The 19,887-nt window shown below is 34.8% G+C and overlaps 1 protein-coding gene across 12 annotated transcripts in view; it reads right to left on the minus strand.

Moving 5' to 3' along the window:
* Positions 1 to 689: 689 nt before the first annotated feature.
* csf3r (colony stimulating factor 3 receptor (granulocyte)) overlaps positions 690 to 19,887 on the minus strand; it is a 227,155-nt gene continuing 207,957 nt past the window's right edge. For 4 of the 12 annotated variants that reach the window (XM_052617573.1, XM_052617574.1, XM_052617572.1 and 1 more), the window contains exons 2-16: positions 19,701 to 19,769; positions 19,056 to 19,361; positions 18,576 to 18,705; positions 18,060 to 18,229; positions 16,601 to 16,755; positions 16,348 to 16,504; positions 15,562 to 15,626; positions 8,938 to 9,136; positions 8,647 to 8,835; positions 7,722 to 7,820; positions 7,440 to 7,586; positions 7,199 to 7,333; positions 2,450 to 2,546; positions 2,288 to 2,369; positions 690 to 2,149 (exon numbers count right to left, since the gene is read on the minus strand). In XM_052617573.1, coding sequence (XP_052473533.1) covers positions 1,667 to 2,149; positions 2,288 to 2,369; positions 2,450 to 2,546; positions 7,199 to 7,333; positions 7,440 to 7,586; positions 7,722 to 7,820; positions 8,647 to 8,835; positions 8,938 to 9,136; positions 15,562 to 15,626; positions 16,348 to 16,504; positions 16,601 to 16,755; positions 18,060 to 18,229; positions 18,576 to 18,705; positions 19,056 to 19,361; positions 19,701 to 19,758 — 2,472 coding nt within the window. In that variant the 5' untranslated portion in view covers positions 19,759 to 19,769 and the 3' untranslated portion in view covers positions 690 to 1,666. The remainder of the gene's footprint in view (positions 2,150 to 2,287; positions 2,370 to 2,449; positions 2,547 to 7,198; positions 7,334 to 7,439; positions 7,587 to 7,721; positions 7,821 to 8,646; positions 8,836 to 8,937; positions 9,137 to 15,561; positions 15,627 to 16,347; positions 16,505 to 16,600; positions 16,756 to 18,059; positions 18,230 to 18,575; positions 18,706 to 19,055; positions 19,362 to 19,700; positions 19,770 to 19,887) is intronic. The other 8 variants (XM_052617581.1, XM_052617580.1, XM_052617578.1 and 5 more) reach the window with 5 other exon arrangements.

Consider the following 19,887-nt stretch of genomic DNA (forward strand, 5'->3'; position numbering starts at 1 on the left):
ATGTTGCAGATGCGACATACCGTTGTTTTTTTATCCACCACTCTCTTGCCATCACCATTATAGCTTAAAGGGAATCCAAAGTGCACCCAAACACCAGACCTGTTGGTTATTGGGGGATCTTCTCATTTCTAGTCTGTTAAACGCATTGGCTATTTTGCAACGAGCCTTCAGCGCGTACTGAGTGAGCGAGCGCCTGCTGAGTAGCCTAACATAAACATATAAGATGGTGTTTTTTTCTTCTTCGGGAGTGTCAGGGGCGTTGCTGTTACGTTGTTTGGGTTATTGGGCTACCTTGTTGAACGCATATCATTATATTTCTATCTCTCTCTTTTTTTTTTTTTTTCAAAATATAATTAATTACTCCAACGAACCGTTCGGTATACATAATGGGTACCGTGTACCGAACCGAAAGCGTCGTACCGAACGGTTCAATACGAATACGCGTATCGTTACACCCCTAATATATATATATATATATATCAATACCCATTGGCATAAATTCCAGCGTTAACTGGCATTGCCTTGAAACATCTGCAAAACATATAATTCTTAATATGTAATAATGTGCTAAATTCTGTGGACTGCACTTTCATGCTGATTTGTTACCCAGCATCACCTTTATATAGCTCTGAACATTTGAAAAGCTTCAAGAAAATAATGTTTTCCAACAAACTTTGCACCGTCACACATTCCAGTATAAAATTTTTAATGGAGAAATCATTTATTTTGTCCTTTCCAGAGAAAGTGTTGTAACATTTCCAGATGTCTCCACAAACGTTATTATTTTAAAATGTTTCAAGAATAAAAAACAAATTACTGAATGCAAAGCACCATACTGTACAAGAGATGAATGTATAGCATGTGGAGAATTTAAGGTAATAATAAGAAGTAAATGAACATGTAACATTTACCACAATGCTAAAATATTTTGAATTAAAAGTACAGCAAAAATGTAACATACATTATTGTTGGCAAGCATTTTTGTCTTATATACACTCACAGCCCCAACAATAATAACAAACCAGAAATGTGCTCCTTTAAACCTATAATATACAAAATCATGGAGCATTATCCTTAATATTATTATTTTTGAAATGCTGCAGAAAGTTTCTCACTGCTAAGAACACATGAATGTATTTATGACATTCTCTTCAGCTACAATGAAAGAATGAACTTGGAAGGGCAGGATAACATAAAATGCAACTATGTGATTTCTTAAGACAAGTTTTATATACACACCAGGAAGTGATTTTGTTGACTGGCTCTTCTACTTGGAAAAGGTGGGGTATTGTTTATTAGAGCTGCCATTTTGGGAGTTCCATTTTCTCCCATTCACTGTAATTCCAGTGGTCTGGTCTGTTCTACTATAAGTTAGCTGTTTAATCTATATGTAGTCTCTGGTGATAAGTTAATAATGAAACAAAAGCAAACAGAAAATGAGTGGGCCTATTAGTTACAGACAGATTATATTTCACTTCCAAAAACAGATCTGTATTATGAGCCAAATCAATCAGATTTGGGACACATTCTGATGTGATTTGAATGTATCCTTCTTGGGGCCACTTCTCTCTCTCTCTCTCTCTCTCTCTCTCTCTCTACTCAAGTTCATATTGTGACACACACATCCTAAAAAAGACACATAAACAGGAACTTGATGAATTTGTCTTTAGATATGATCAGTATTTCTAATCTCTAAGGATCTGAGCATAGGAAAGTCATCCCAAAGTTCTTCATTCTCCTCACTTTCAGTGAATTTCTGAGCTAATGCAGTGAAGTGTTGTACTTGAGAAAAACTTGTGCTTGGTGACAAATTCTCATACGGTGGGGGGCTGCCAGGGTCGTCTGGCCTTAAAAGAGGCTGTGTGGACTCAGAGCGAACGTAGGCTGGTGGAGAGGATGAATGGTTTTGATACGGACCACCAAAAACAACTGTGGCATAAGGGATAGAATCCTTGTCATGCTCCGTATCATATATGACACGGGTCTGGAATGAGCGATGACTCTCGTCATGGCTATCGATATCATGTGACCACTGGTTCTCCTTAACATAGTCACTCTTGAATGGCTCGTTCTCTGCCAGATCAATGAGACTGAAATGGGACAGATATGCCAACACAGGCTCCATGTCTTCTTTAAAGTGAGGCATTCCCTTGGACAAAAACATGTTAAGATATGAATTTATTAAGCAATTTCTTTGACTTCTGAAGCCATTTGATTATTATTTATTGAAATTGATTTCAGATATTGAGCTATCTATGATAATTATATATATGCCAGGCTATCATACCTGCGATGAGTCACTGTCGGTCCACCCCTTAATACTGCTGTTGGCAGGATCAGGAATTATAGGCCATAAACACATCTTCACACTATTAAAAAAACAGACATAAATTAAATTATAAGAGTACTGGCCTTAGTACACAAAAATACGAAGCCTGTGGATGCTTACCGTTCATTTTTCCCAACACAGGCAAACACAACAATGATGACGAGAAGTGATAACCCAATGCATGCTGGGATAATAAACAGCACCATTTCAATTCCATCTGAAAAACATTTTCAATACTGAAAAGACATTCACTGTGTCTGAATATTCATACTCTCTCTCTCTCTCAAATAAAAGTCAAAATAATTTGTCTGGTGAACTGCATTCACTGAGATTCTGGTATGCAATCAATGGAAACCAATTGAATCAATGGAAACATACTCGGTTACTAAACTTAACCTCAGTTCCCTGAGATACAAAAACGAGTACTGCATCTTGCTCTGACCCATATGAAAAAAACATAAAATAAAATAAAAACTATTTTCTCTTGAACTGAAGTTTTTTTTTTTTTTTTTTATTCAAACCATTGTTTTGTGCAGTGTATCAAAAATGAACCACTGGTTAGGCAGTGGAGCTGCACGAGCCTATGGCGACGAACCCTGACAACTCTCTCATCTCGTCACTTCCTGTTTGTTGTTGGTGTCTGTACTGCATTTGAGCTCCGTCACTATATTCTTTTTATCGACTATTTTTAACTTAAAAATCAATTGTATACACCATTGTTTCCGTTTATATAACGTATGAATATATCCTCTATTGTATTCTACAACAAAAACAATGAGAGCGCCTCGCTATCACTAGTTTTATTTTGATCTCCCAGGTCCGCTATTAGCTTATAGCCCGTTAGCATCAGCGGTGTGGTTGCAGCTAACTGCGATTGCATTGCTAATACTCTATTCACACACATTACCACTGCTGTATTCACTGTTACTTGATTTAATGGCGGGTGAATGTCTACCTTTAAATGCAGGTGGGGACACGTTCAAGCTGCATTCTGTGCAGCTCGAGCTCGAGGCCATGGAAAAGCAGATTCGTGACCTGGAGGTGAGGCAGGCCCAGCTGAGAGAGCGGAGAGCCACGCTGGAATCATCCCGGGCTGACGCTCACAAATCCGAGGTAAGTATACAGCGTGCTGTTAACAGCCCACCACGTCTACTCCGTGTGTTTCTCTGCACAGGCCTGGTGCACCCAGGACGCGATCTTCCCAGATGTCCTTCACCCCGACGCTGGGACACCACGGACCCTGGGTGCATCAACAGCGGAGAACACGAGTCGGGCCCCGGGCGATGACTTCTCCTCCTCCTTTCTTCGAGATCTCCATCCGGAACCGCTTCGCTCCCCTCAGGAGACAGGACGCGACGCTGTGAACATCTAAGACTCCATTGTCCAACACGTCCGTGCTACGTTAGCTGAAGGTAAAGTGCACACTCATTGTTTCCCTGGTGCTCATGTTCTCGATGTTTCTGCGCAGATACCCGTGATCCTGAAGGTCGACGAGAGCCCCAGAGCGGTCGTGCTTCACGCAGGGGTTAATGACACCACGCTGCGGCAGACGGAGACGCTGAAGAGGGACTTCAGGAGCCTGATCGTGACGATTCACAGCACGATGCCCACGGCGACGATCATCGTGTCAGGACCACTGCCAACGTATGAACGAGGACACGAAAGGTTCAGTAGACTTTTTGCTTTAAATGAATGGTTGTTGTCATTGTGTAAAGAACAGAAACTGCTATTTGTTAATAACTGGAATCTTTTCTGAGAGTGTCCTAGGCTGTTTCGCGCTGATGGATTGCATCCCTGCAGAATCGGAGCGGAGCTGCTCTTTGACAACATCTCCAGGACACTTCGCTCCATGTGACTAGTAAGACAATTCTCAAATAACTATTATGATGAGTTTTGTTCCACCCGCTTAAATGATAAAAGTACTTGCGCTGTAAAAACTATTAAGACTGTTGTGTCTGTTCCCCGAATAGTGAGGTCAAAATATAAGTATAATGTAGGATCTAGAAAAAATCTTATCGTGATTAAACCAGAAACATGTTAAGTAAATGAACAAAAACAGTTTTTAAAGTTTGGGCTCATAAATATTAGATCACTCACACCCAAAGCAGTTATTGTAAATGAAATGATCACAGATAATAGTTTTGATTTACTCTGCTTGACTGAAACCTGGTTAAAACCAAATGATTATTTTGGTCTAAATGAGTCTACTCCACCAAAATACTGTTATAAGCATGAGCCCCGTCAGACTGGTCGTGGCGGAGGTGTTGCAACAATATATAGTGATATTCTCAATGTTACCCAGAAAACAGGATACAGGTTTAACTCTTTTGAAATACTTCTGCTAAATGTTACACTGTCAGACATGCAAAAGAAATCTAATGTATCTCTTGCTCTGGCTACTGTGTATAGACCAACAGGGCCATGGAATTCCTAAAATAATTTGCAGATTTCCTCTCAGACCTTCTAGTTACAGTTGATAAGGCGCTAATCATGGGAGATTTTAATATTCACGTTGATAATGCAAATGATACATTAGGACTTGCGTTTACTGACCTAATAAACTCTTTTGGAGTCGAGCAAAATGTCACCGGGCCCACTCATCGTTTTAATCATACACTAGATTTAATTATATCTCATGGAATCGATCTTACTGCTATAGATATTGTACCTCAAAGTGATGATATTACAGACCATTTCCTTGTATCGTGCATGCTGCGTATAACTGATATTAACTATATGTCTCAGCGATACCGTCTGGGCAGAACTATTGTTCCAGCCACCAAAGAAAGATTCGCAAATAACCTGCCCGATCTATCTCAACTGCTATTTGTACCCCAAAATACACATGAATTAGACGAAATGACTGACAACATGGGCACTATTTTCTCTAATACATTAGAAACTGTTGCCCCCATCAAATTGAAAAAGGTTAGAGAAAATCGTACTGTACCATGGTATAACAGGAATACTCACTCTCTCAAGAAAGTAACTCGTAGTCTTGAACGCAAATTGAGAAAAACTAACTTGGAATTGCATGGAAAAACAGTATGTCCAGCTATAGACGGATGAACTGTTACTTCCTCTACAGTCAGAAATCTGGGTGTTATATTAGACAGCAATTTTGACATGTATAAGTTTATATATATATATATATATTAGTGGTGGGCCGTTATCGGCGTTAACGTGCTGCATTAACGTGAGACTCTTATCGGGCGCTAAAAAAATATTGTCGTTAATCTATTCTCAAAGTTGGGTTGAGAGCTGGGTCTATATTAAGCAAGCTATGATGACTTTCACCTTGATATTTTATATAACCGACTGACTGAGGCCAACCTAAAAAGATGCTCAGGACAGTTGACGGGCCACTGCTGCGCATCGTCATGAAAGCTTATCTTTTTCATGTGTTTTTAAGCCTTACCGCTTGTCGATTTAAACATTAAAGCATCCAAAAACAATACGCGGAAAAGCTGAACAGAGCAGCTGGTTACTCGTGCGCTGTGTTCGGTGCGAATGAGAGAGACCGAGAGCCGCATATCACGGACAGCGACACTAAACCGAGCTGTCTTCTGCGAAGTTCTCCTTGAAGTACCTCCAGCACCTGAACGAACAAATACAAATCGCAGTTTGAACAAACAAAAAGATGTGAAAGAGCCCAATTCAGTACTCGCTGTGTTCTGGTGTTCAGGGCTCACGCAGAGAAAGGCGTCTAAAAACACTACAACATTGAATTTGCTTATTTTTGCTCTTGCGCCGACAAATACATACAAAATATGTCAAAATATCCACCTTGGGAATTATGCTCGAAAAAACTGTCAGTTATTTCTGTCAGTTGGAACTGACAACTGTCAGTTGGAATTTAGCTACTGGCTGCTGTAATGTTACTCCAAGAAAATGAAAATGAAAATCACTCACTGCTCTTGACTGAATTACTTTGTAGTTTTACGAGTCAAACCAAAAATTATTCAGACACCAGATATAATTTTTGATATATAAAGCAAAATTGTAATAATTTAAGAAATGTTGAAGGTGTCTGAATAAATGTAGGTTTGATTGTATATTTAATTTTTACATTGAAGACTATCCAGTGCTATTTTACATTTAATTATTTGGTTTCTGTACCTTGACACCTACAAACTTGAAAATAACTTAAACATTGTGTAAATAGCACAAATAAATAAAAATAAATGAACATACAAATTAAACAATTTCAAACAGGGCCCACTGGTACAACCTTCACCGGGTCCCCGCTGACCCCAGCTTCGGCCCTGCTCACGTCTGTTTCACACATACTCCGTCTGCAGTGCGTATGCAGTCCATGTGCGTTACGTATGTGGTGCAGCATGAACTCGATGTGCTTTCACACAGGACGTGTTTGCAGTTCGCTACTCAGTACGTAAACGATCGCTGCACTGCTGCAGATGCAACGCTCCTGGAACGTAACTGGAATCCTTTAACATGTGTGCATAAAAAATATGCAACGCATACGCACTGCAAACGGAGTATGTGTGAAACAGGCGTAAGGTTGTTTGCACCTTGTGCAAAGTGGAATTAGTTTACAGCTTTTTCAACACTTTGTGATGCATTTTGGAAACAGGAGATGAGCCCCTTTTCTAATGCACCACCTAGATTGATAAACCCCTTCTCAATTTATTTGGGTAACACACATATTCTGAATGCCTTCGGCAGAATTCGAATGAGCCATTTTAATCTAGATTAATCATCTAGATTAATTTCAAGATCACAGTGAGATTAATCTAGATTAAAACAATTAATCTATGCCCACCACTAATATATATACACACACACACACACACACACACACACATTTAAACAGTTTGCGGTCAGTATGGTTATAAAAACTATATTCACCAATTTTTCCTGTTGCTAGGGTCACAAATGATCCGTTTAAACTTCCTCCCATCGTATGAACAGTTAAAAGGGCATGATATGTGGTAAGTGGTTGAAGATCTCTCACCTCAATGCTGGTCTGCTCGGTCGTTATGACTTGAAACAGCATAGAAACATTATGGTTAATGATAATAATAATAATCATAAAAACGTTAAAATCTTCCATCCAAAAATCTGTTATCAACTTTGAATCCTTGAATACCTTTGATTTTGTCCCTCTCATTCCAAAAGAATATGGTATATCCTTGAATGATCCCGTTTCTCTGCTCAAGGGGAATTTCATCCCAGTGAAGTTTGATATATGAATGACTTATTTCCGTAACATTCAAATATGGGGCCACAGAGGGTGCTGTAATATATGAAAATTCAGGTCTGAGCCCACTAGATGGAAGTATTGTATTATTATTCAGCTTTATTGCACATCACTCCCCCAATTTACATGAAGCCCTGAGATATTCATTATTGATTTCCAAGCATTACGCACCTTTCTGACTGCTGTATGCCATTAAGGTTTGAGGATGTCCTATGCCATCAACATATTTGGGATAAATAGAGATCTCATAGGGCTTGTAAGGCCTCAACCCTGAAATTTTAAGGCAGCCATAATTAGATCTGCATTATAGTCGATTATTATTATTTTTTATCATTATGCGCTAAAGATGTAATTTGACACTTGGATACAGTTTCTAAAACCTAAAGAAGTATCTTCTGCTCACCAAGGCTGCATTTTTTGATCATAGAGTAAAAACAGTATAATACTGTGAAATATTTTTGCTAACTCAAATAACTATTTTCTATTTGAATAATATTTTTTATGAAATTTGTTCCTGTAAAGCAAGGCTGAATTTTCAGCATCATTACTCCAGTATTCAGTGTCACATGATCCTTCAGAAATGATTAAATGCTAATTTGGTTTTGCTTATTTTACAAATGTTGCTAACTGCTGGCTTAATTTAAAAAACAAAACAAAAACAAATTATTTTTATTTTTATTTTTGTGCAGCCCATAACACATTGAACATTTTGGGGCAAGGTTACATAAACAGACATATGTATGTATGACATTAACAAAATTTTTATTTTTAAAAATAAATGCTGTTATTATGAGCTTTCCATTCATCAATAATTCTGAAGTGCAGCAAATATATTAAGCAGCAAGAAATGAGCAGCAAATCAGAATATTAGAATGATTTCTGAAGGTTCATGTGACACTGAAGACTAGAATAATAATGCTTAAAATTCAGCTTTGATCATAGCAATAAATTACATTTTAATATATATTTACATTTAATATAAATTTGCATTGTTTTTGATAAATGCACGGTGAGTGTAAGGCACTTCTTTCAAAATAGTCATTATTCCAAACCAGTAGCGTTTATAATAATAATTATTATTTATTATAAAAATCACCTGTTACTGTGGTACTGAAGTTGTTTTTGTCCATCAGAGTAAAGGACAAGAGAGCTTCCGGTGTCTCACACAGAAGTCTCCACTCTAGCACGTATCCTGTGACACGGGGGGACACTGGTCGTCCCCACGTGATGCGCACTGACGTCTCAGACTGGGGATGAACACTGAAATTAGAGACAGAGCCCAGCCCTAAAACAACATAATAAAAGTCATCAAACATCAGCATTTCATTGGTAATACCCTGTGAATAGAACATCTCTCTGAAATATCACATGTCCAGCAATCAAATACCTCTCTCCCGATACACTCGTACTTTGGTATGATTCGAGCTCCCCATTGCATTAGTGGCTCTCAGGTAAACCTCTTGAACCAACTTGTTGAGATTGAAGAAGCAGTGGTTTTTTCGTGTAAAACATAAAGTCTTTTTTAGTTGCTTTGATTCGACAGTATATGACAAATTCCAGCCATTGGCACTGAAATCTTCTGAGGGCTGAAATAAGACGACAGAGAGACAGAGAGGTGAAAGGGAACTCACAGGTTTAAAAAGAGTTAGGCTCAGACAGCACTATCTGACATGCTGTCATTTTCTTTCACATAAAAAAAAAAAGTTTTTGACTCTGCCCTGAAATTTGCAGAAACTAACAAATATTTTTAAATATAAGTTTTGCCCCATGACACTTCTTGGTATCTGTGCATCAATCCATCCATCTATCTATCTACTGTATCTATGTTAAGCTACTTGCCATATAAGTAAATAATTAGATGTGATTAAGTAAATAAATGTTGATCTGAGTTGAAATATTTAAATGCAACGCTTCCGTGAAGACAGTAGTTGCTAGCAAGCGGCAAACTAGACGGACATTTAAGGTTAAACGGTGCAGTCAAACCACTTATTACACAACATTTCACCACAAAAAGAATTAAGGCAACAAAATATTTAAGATGAAAATGTTTTAAAACCTCTCTTAAAAAATCTCTTATAATCCATTTACAGCGTACACAACAATCATAGCTGCGTTTGAATGATACGAGAGCAAGTCCGCAATACCAGGATGATATAATTAATTATGTATTATACCATTTTGAATTGAGCTTTAATATTGTATTAGCTAAACAAACGCAAAGCTTCTACCAAGAAAAAAATTGTTCAAGCAAGAGTACAGCGCCAACTGCTCTTACCCAGATGAGCCTGTGTTATTAGCTTTTACCGATTGTTATTTAGGAATAATAACATACCACAGAATATTAACTGAAATAAAATATAATGATAAATATATTTTTATATATATTTGGGGGCGTGTTAAGATGGCGGAGAGATAAGTCGAACTTTTTACAGGCTCTGATGTAATTGTGCAAAAGGCCGTCTATTCTTAGTCTACAGTTTTTCTTTATTTAAGATTATTTATTTACTCTGTTTTCTGTTACTACATTCGTGAGTTTTTTTGTTTATACGAGTCTATTCGCTTGTCTTTTTTGCTACACTCGCTGAAGCGTTATGGCGGCGAAAACTGGAGAACATGCCTATGCTGGAATAGCTTCAGGTGAAGAAAGAGATGAACCTATCGATACGATGGAGATTGAAGTGTCGTCTGCTAAAGATGTTAGACAGAAGACTATGCCTCATACCCCTCTCAAAAGTCCTGGACCCAAAAGAGTGAAAGCAGTACAGGAAAAGGAAAGTGATGATATTTCCACTAGCGTTCTGTACGCCGCCATCCAAAGCCTCAGTCGTAAATTCGATGAAAATTCTGAATACATTCGTGCCTTTGAATTCCAACTGAAAGTGAACACTGATGCAATTGTCAAAATTTCCGAGTCTCTGGATGCCAATACGACGGCGTTGAAAGGTGTTAAGGAGGATGTGGTTAATTTGAAATCACAGGTAACTCACTTACAGAAGGAAAACGAAGTGTTGAAACAGAAATGTGTGGAGCATGACCGATACAAACGCAGGTGGTGTTTGAGGCTAAATGGAGTTCCAGAAAGAGAAGATGAGGATGTCAGAAGTGTCGTGATTGATATCTTGTCTCAGATTGTCCCTCACTCTCTAGAACAATTGCAGAATACTGTGGACACAGTTCATCGCCTTGGCAAAAAAGTGAAGGGTGCAAGACCGCGGCAAATCATCATTCAGTTTGGCATGAGATTTGTACGTGACATGGTTTGGAGAATGTCAAAGAATGCACCGGTCTGCATGGAGAAAAAAATTCGTTTTAGAGAGGATTTTTGCAAGGATGACCGGGAGGCTCATGCTCGTCTATGGCCTAAAGTTGAGGAGGCAAGAAAGAAAAACTTGAAAGCGTACCTTCGCGACGGATATGCAGTGATTAATGGTCAGAGAGTGACAGCTTAGTTAGTGGTGAATGAATTGATGTGCTAGCTTTTGAGTTACTTTAAATCTGTGAGGAGAATAGGTTCAATTGTCTACTAAGGCACAGTTAGGCTATGTCGTATTCAGGATCAAGCGATTGTATGGATCTAGGTATTTCATTTAGAATTCTATTCAAAGTTAATATCGAATATATTATTTGTACGTCATTCTTTAAGGCTTATTTTGAGTTCGGTTTTATCGGCCTTAAATGTGTTATTATATGCCTGTGTAAGAGGAACGATATTTGATCTTCTGCAAAATCTGTAATTAGGTTTTTTTTTTCTTTCTTCTTCTTAATTCAAGTTTATGTCTTTTTCTCTGTTATCTCTAAATGTTCGAGGTATTAGGTGTAATGTTAAACGTAAGGCACTTTTTCTTTTTTGCAAGGAGCAAGTAAAAGTAAATTGTTTCTTTCTTCAAGAGACTCATTCAACTGATGTAGATGTAAGATTTTGGAAATCACAATGGGGTGGAGAGGCTTTATTCTCTCATGGAACTTCTCACTCAGCAGGGGTCGCTTTTTTGTTTAAACGGATGGACAGCAAAATTGTTGCAAGTTCAAGCGATAATGAGGGTCACTGGATTATGGTGGTTCTTGAATCAAATGAATGTAATTTAATTTTGATAAATGTTTATGGTTACACTAACAAGGCCGCTAATAAGTTGTTTTTTCAGAATATGGCTACAAAAATTGATGTCTGGAAGAACACATATTTTACAGATAAAGTTATTATTGGAGGGGATTTTAACGCTGTTCCAGATGAATGGCAGGATAGATACCCCACTCCTTTCACCACTTTTTCCTATAACCCCCTGATTTATAATATATCTCAGTTTCTTGATTTAATTGATGTTTGGCGTGTACAGAACCCACATAAGAAACAATTTACATGGGGTTCCTTTTCAGGGCGCATTCAGCGTTCCAGGTTGGATTTTTGGTTGATAACTAGTAATCTTCTTTCTTCTACATTTGATTGTAATATTTCTCCTTCAGTTTTAACTGATCACAGTGCCATATCACTTTCTCTTAGGAGTAATGACAGCTCTACGTCTACAAGAACTCACTGGAAGTTTAATAATAATTTACTAAAATGTGAATCTTTTTGTAATTCTATTTTGTTAATGATTAATAATGTTAAAACCATGTCTGAATTAACCTCAATTGGCAAATGGGAATGGGTCAAATTTAATGTAAAAAAAATAGCGATTAAAGAAGGCAAACAAATTGCAAATGCTAGAAAATTTAGGCAGACAACAATTTTATCAAGACTAAATTATTTCAGTAATAAAGACATACTTAGTAAGAGTGAGGAAAAAGAACTTTATACTCTTCAATCAGAGTTAGATGATTTTTATACAGAAAAGGCTAAAGGAGCATTTATACGATCTAGAGCCAGGTGGATTGAGGAAGGGGAAAAAAATTCTTCATATTTCTTTAATCTAGAAAAACAAAAACAAGCTTTGAAAATTATTAATAGACTTAGTATTGATAATTGTATAAGCCATGAAAAAACTCTAATTGATGACTACATATATTCCTTCTATAACGATTTATATAAATCAAAATTTTCAGAAAGCGATTGTGATCTCTTCTTCTCCTTTTTAAAAGATAGAGTTCCTATTATAGACTCTGATTTTAGAAATATGATGGAGGCTGACATTGAGATTTCAGAATTAGACACTGCTATAAAGCAAATGTCTAATGGAAAGTCGCCAGGTATTGATGGCATCACAGTAGAACTATATAAACACTTTTGGCACGAAATAAGAATTTTAGTTTTTGAAGCACTAAAGGAATGTATAGATAAAGCTGAATTATCTCCATCAATGAAGCACGGTTTAATTATTCTAGCTCCAAAGTTGAACAAAGATAAATTATTTTTAGACAATTGGAGACCAATAACTCTTTTATGTAATGATTTCAAACTGCTTTCTCATGTTTTTGCAAATAGATTAAAAAAGGGTATTGGTGAAATTATCAGTGAAACACAATCTGCTTTTATTAAAGGGAGAAGTATTCACAGTCATATTAGAATAGTTCTTGATATGCTTGATTATAATTTTTTAATTCCCCAGACAAGCTTACTTCTATTTCTAGATTTCTTCAAGGCATTTGATACCCTTGAACACTCCTTTTTGTTTAGATCCTTAGAAACTTTTGGTTTTGGCCCTATGTTTTGTAAAGTAATTTCCATGTTTTATAATGATATTTTTAGTAGTGTTTCTCTTAATGTTGGTTCATCACCCAAAATCCAAATTAAACGAGGAATTCGTCAGGGATGCCCTGTCTCACCATTACTTTTTAATCTTGCAGTTGAACTTATGTCTTTATTCATTAAAAACTTTGAAGATAGTATAGGCATAGATATTCTTGGTAGAACCTTTACTATAAGTCAATTTGCAGATGACACTCTTTTATTTCTTAAAAATAAAGAGGTACTTCCATTAGTTATTGAAAAAATTTCTGTTTTCTCAAAGGCATCAGGCCTGACTCTAAACTTTAAAAAATGTGAATTAATGGCAATCCATAATTGTAATTTAGACGTTATAGAGGGCATTCCAGTAAAAAAGGAGATTAAGTATTTAGGGGTTATGATTACAAATAATGTTGTTAATAGAGAACATTCAAATTTTAACTCTAAATTAGAAAGTATGAAAAAATCCTTAAATCATTGGTTATCTCGAGACCTATCTATACTGGGTAGAATTCTCTTAACTAAAACTGAGGGAATATCCAAACTTATCTACTTATCTCAAGCCTTGTATACTGCCCCTAGAGTAATTAAATCGGTGAATTCAATCTTATTTAAATTTATTTGGAAAAATAAAACGCATTATCTACGTAAATTTCATATGGTAAAAGAGTATGAACATGGAGGTTTGAGAGCCATTGACTTTGAATCTCTTCTTGGTACATTCAGAATAAAATGGTTGAAAGAGTGTTTAACAAAGTCACACTCGATATGGTACCATATTCCTAACCACATTTTTAAAAAAATTGGCGGCCTTGATTTTGTGTTGAGATGTGATCTCGACCCTTGTAAAATTCCTCTGAAGGTATCTAATTTTCATAAACAAGTACTGCTATTTTGGAAAATGATGTTTACCCATAACTTTTCACCTCACAACTCCACTCTTTGGAACAATAGGGTTGTAATTATTAATAGAAAATCTCTGTTTAAAAGTGATTGGTATAGCCAGGGTATTTTTTTTATTCATGATTTGTTAGATGATAATGGCTTTTTCTTATCTTATATTGATTTCATTAGTAAATACAAAGTTAAAATTACATTAAAAGGTTATAATAAGATATGCAATGCTATACCTACTGGATTGTTAAGAATAATCCAAAGTAGTTTTTTTGATCTTTTATCTAGACCAGTAGTTTCTCTCCCCTCTTTGAAAATATGTAATGTTGACCTCTTAGACTATAAGTGTAATAACAAACTTATTTATAAAGAACTTAAACGTATCATCACTGGTGATTATAAATGTTATTTTCTGGGAGATGTTGAAACCCCAGTAAGGGACAAAGCTTTTACCCGTTATATGGCTTACCCAGTTGCTCCAAAGGTCAAGGAGACTCATTATAAAATTATGTTTAGGATATATCCAGTTAGTGACTTTATACAAAAACGATTTCATTTCGATGTGGATCCTTGTGGTTTCTGCTCTTCTTTTCCTGAAACACTTGATCACCTTTTCTTTTACTGTGAGGTTTCTTCTAAATTTTGGTTTGATATACATAGCTGGTTGTCAGTAAAAATGGAGACAGTTTCTCCTATAACTCAGCAAGATGTGCTCTTTTTTAAATGTGATTTAAATTCATCCTTCTCTGATGTTGTGAATTTTGTTTTGTTGATGGGTAAATATCATATACATACTTGTAAATGGAAAAAATGTAAACCTTCCTTCAATATATTCTTATGTGAGTTTGTTAAAATGCTTCAGAGCTTAAAATGCCTCAAAAAACTTAATCGAAAATCGGAAAAGTTATGCTTCTCTTTGTCAAAATATCTATTATTTTAAAAACATTTTTAACTTCATTGACTACAATTTTGGTTTCATCCTTGCTCCTTGTTATTGTGTTTGTTTTATTTTATTTATTTATTTATTTATTTTTTATTTATTTATTTTTCTCTCTCTCTTCAATGTAAACTATGTGCTGGTCTATATGAAAGTGTCTTACATTGTTGGTTCCCTGTCTTGTTATGTACATTAAGCAATAAAAAAAAAAAAAAAAAAAAAAAAAAAAAATTATATATATTTATTTCAGCTAGTTTTCAAGGCAACATATCTCATCTTCATTTAGTTTAACAAAAAAAAAAAAAAAAAAGATATACATAGATATATTTAATAAAACAAAACATGACAAAAACAACAGAAAAAAACATAACAATTAAAAAATCTAATTGAATTCAATAGTTACAAAACCTATAATAGCATAAATTATACTAAAATAACACTAACTGGTAGGCCTAGCCTCTTAATTTTAAAATTAAACTTTTTCCAAATTGTGTCAGGACTGTCAGAAGGACCCTCACCTTCCAGTAGAGCTGTGCGGTCTGATCATTCACTTTAAGCCATGTGTCCAAGCTGCCAGTTGGAGCTGAAAAGCATAACAATTAATATTTTATAGTTAAAAGAGTAACAACACTAAAAAGTTTAACATTTTTGACTTTTGAATGTTAAACTCTCAAGCTTTTATTTTGGCGGAACTTTGCAGGGAGATATCTGAGGTTTAGTTGACAACAGATTCATATGCTGTTTGTTACAAATCTAATACAATGATGAAAATCAAGACACCGGAACACAGTATAACTGAACACAGTTGCATGAGACTTGATTGAACCATTTGAGATCTGTTGACATACCACAATATCAATTATTTATTTTTTTGTTAGACATTTTATCATTACATTATTAGCTTTCAATTAAATCATGAAGCCCCTGCATTTCCTTTGCAAATCCGTTTGGGAAACCATGACCTATATTATTTAAATTACATCTGCAAACTCTTTAAACAATTTTAGACAACAGCTTGTCAAGTTAAACATCAAAGTTTGGTAACTCTTTATTTTGATAGTCCTCTAGTGTTAAATTCAACTTACTACAAGTGCCGTTGCAACTACATGTCAGCTAGCAGTCATTAGAGTATTAGAAGAATGTCTGCTTAACTATCCTTTTAAGTTTATTATGGGGTTGGATTCATTCTAAAATATGGTCATGCAGAATAAGGCATTAATATGTGCTGTATAAGTACTACCAAACAGGCAATATTCTATTAAAATATTGCCCAGTTATTTTATTGTAAGACAGTAACTCATTACCCTTCATAAGTGTGGTGGCTCTTTTCAGATCACTCCATTCACTCCATTTACTCCATTTACTCGATGCACTATACTTCACTCGCATTGTGGTGATGTAAATCGTCCCATGGGAAAGGTCACATACATTTATTTTGTCTTCTTGTTTACAGGGCAAAACCTGTAACAGAATTAATATTTGAGCCATAAAATAAAATAAAAAAACCTCACATACAGTGCAGTTTTTAAACATTTATCGTAAAAAGCAGTCACTTACCAGATCTTTGATTAGCTGGTTGTTCACTGTTTTCACTCGCAACTCTACACATAAAGACTCCATCAACCATCCTAGAGATTCAATACCCCAGCTATAATTTAAGCAGCCAACCACATCTGCTTCAATCCTCTTAATCTCTGGAGGGTTGAACATTGCTGAAATACAATAGATCAGTAGTAAAAAACAAAACAAAAACAACAACAACACAGATTATGAAAAAATTATACACCTAAAATTGAATTGAATTAGACCCAATCCACAAGTTAATGAAATGGAATTTGAAATGGAATGACATGAAGAGGAATTTACTGATCTGTCATTCAAAAAAGTTCAGATATCATTGGTGTAATTAATTTATTGACTAATTATAATTTAACATGTTAGGAAAATATCAGTATTACTATTATTTTTAAATAAATACTTGAATAAACATTTAGACATTTTTTATAAAAAAAATTGACTATTCATTCATTATGACACACATAATGAAAAAATAAATAAATAAATATATATATATATATATATATATATATATATATATATATATATATATATATATATATATATATATATGTGTGTGTGTGTGTGTGTATGTGTGAAATATATATATATATATATATATATATATATATATATATATATATATATATATATAGGGCTGTCAAAAATAGCTCGTTAACGACGTTAATTAGTTGTTTGTCATTAATTACGTCAAATTTTTTAACGCATTACACGCATTCGCAGTGTGACAAATTAGTCAGGTCAGGAAAGTCTCGTCGATCTCTGAATTCTCAAGATAGTAAAAAACAGCGCCGCGACGAAAACACAGAAGAAGCTTAAGTAAATGTTAAACTTTTGAAATTCTGAAAAAAAGAACCACATACTGATGAATCAATACATTAAAATTATGTATCTGTGTCCTGTTATTTATCTTTTGGTATGCATTTCAGAAAAAAAAAATTGTTAGGATTTATGTGTAATTGCAAATAGTGATTAATCCTGATTAATCCACTGAAAACTCTGATTAATTTGATTAAAAATTTTAATCATTTGACAGCCCTAATATATATATATATATATATATATATATATATATATATATATATATATATATATATATATATATATATATATATATATATATATAATTAAATGTTTCTGGAAATGCATGCCCCATATTTATGTTTATGATAGCAAGCTTTATGTTTATGTTTAGTTTGTTTACTTTCTTTCCAAATGTATTTCATTCAATACATTCCGTTGTATTGCTTTTTATTCATGTTCAAATAATTAAACATCCTATACAATAATTAATATTTACACTTTCAGCAGTTCAATAAACTGATTCAAACAATTTCTAAATTGAATTTTGCACGGAGCACAGCCTTGCTATAAAGCCACTAAATTAACATTAGTTCTTAATTCTTGATCGATGAATAAAGCTCATTGCACTTTTTACCTGTGTCCATAGGCTTCAGCTTCAGGGTTTCAGAGGTGGTGTTCCCAAATACATTCATTGCTGTCACATTAATCTCCATCTCTGAATATAAACCATAATATTCCACTGGAATGGGGTAGAAATGGTTTACAGATGGGATCACATATTGATCATATTGATCATCTTCTGGCCTGGAGAAATGGTACATTTATCAAGCATGTCACCAATCAAATTGAATTGACTAAAAATGATATATATATATAGTATTTTGTAACTATTTTGTAAAATTTCGAATGACTTTATTCTGATTTAATAATGATAATAATACTAAGTGAGAGTGTATTGAGAATCAGCATTTAGACAAAAAACTCAAAATTAAAATATCTAGACACACTAATCATCAAAGCAAAAACTACTAATAATACTTAAAATAATTTTGTTTTCTTTATACAAAAATAATAATAATTTTTCCTCTTTGTTTTGATTTTTAAGGGAAATTAAGCTGGCAGTTCTGAAATTTTTAGCAGAAATTAGTACCTAAATATGTTGAGAGTATAAGTTGTCTGAAGATTTGGCATTTCTTGGACAGGATCCCACTGACACATGAATCTTCTCGGGTATGTTAGATTCAAAGAGAACCTCAGGTTTTTAGGAATAGATGGAGGCTCTTAAAAGAAAGGAAAATTAGAAATCAGGTTAACTTTGGCTTGAAATGACAATAGTCTACATTATTAACTTTTTGAGAACGCATATTTTATAGATAAAACATGAATGTGAAATTGACCTTATTCAGAGCTGCTAGCATATTTAATTTGGTGTAAATGGAAACAAGGATATGAATGATGGAAATATGGTGTGTTAAATATATATGTTTGCTGGTTGAATGATCAGAAGCAAAGAATTGTTTTCATTTACTTATTAAATATGGACCCTGATTAAGCTCTATGACTGTAGCTAGTAATTTAGTAGTTAGTCATGTAGTTAGTACTGAATCAAAAACATTAAAAAGATCCTCACTTCCCACTTTAACGATAACTCCATTGACAATTTGGCAATTTTCCAAAAGTTCTTCACACACAGCACAAGCAATAAATGAGTCTGCAACTGGTAGACTAGGGATGATTACACCATACGTCCTGTTACTCTGCTGGTAAGAGAGATTGCTGGGGGCAAAATCATTGTTAATCTTCCATGCCACATGAAAGTTTTTGCCTTTAGTCAGCGAGCAGTCATCCTCGATGGAGCAGGACACTGATACGGGTGAGCCAGCGAGTACCTTTGTGGCAGGAGTGTGAATTTTAGCACATGATGATGCTTGGTTCACTGCAGATTTTAAAATCAAGAATCAGTGAATAAATCATACTCATAGGTGAATTTATGGAAAGAAATGTGGCTTCAATAATAAACTAGCTAGCAACACACCGATCTATTACACAAGTCTTAACATTGCGTGACAATTCCTGACAACATTCTCCAACAAACTCATTTCAAAATGTGTGGGTAGCATGACATCAGAAAAAAAAGGTGGGGGGCTGCATAGAGATAGATAGATAGATAGATAGATAGATAGATAGATAGATAGATAGATAGTAATAAAAGTAATAAAAAACAACAAAAATTGTTCCATGATTATGTAATGAGATGATCATGCTTTTTTTTTACCTTTTATCATATCATTAACATATATCCACAGCACAAACACGAGCCAGATTGATGCCATTGTTATGAGGACTGAAAATAAAAGTGAAATCTTGTTACCATTTCAGAGAAATTGCAAGTCTTTAAATGACAAAACATTTTGAAGAACTAATATACAATCTAAACCTCTGAAAAAAAGAAATTAAAAAAA

This window comes from Carassius gibelio, chromosome A16 (genome assembly GCF_023724105.1).
Source record: "Carassius gibelio isolate Cgi1373 ecotype wild population from Czech Republic chromosome A16, carGib1.2-hapl.c, whole genome shotgun sequence".
NCBI classification, from domain to species: domain Eukaryota; kingdom Metazoa; phylum Chordata; class Actinopteri; order Cypriniformes; family Cyprinidae; genus Carassius; species Carassius gibelio.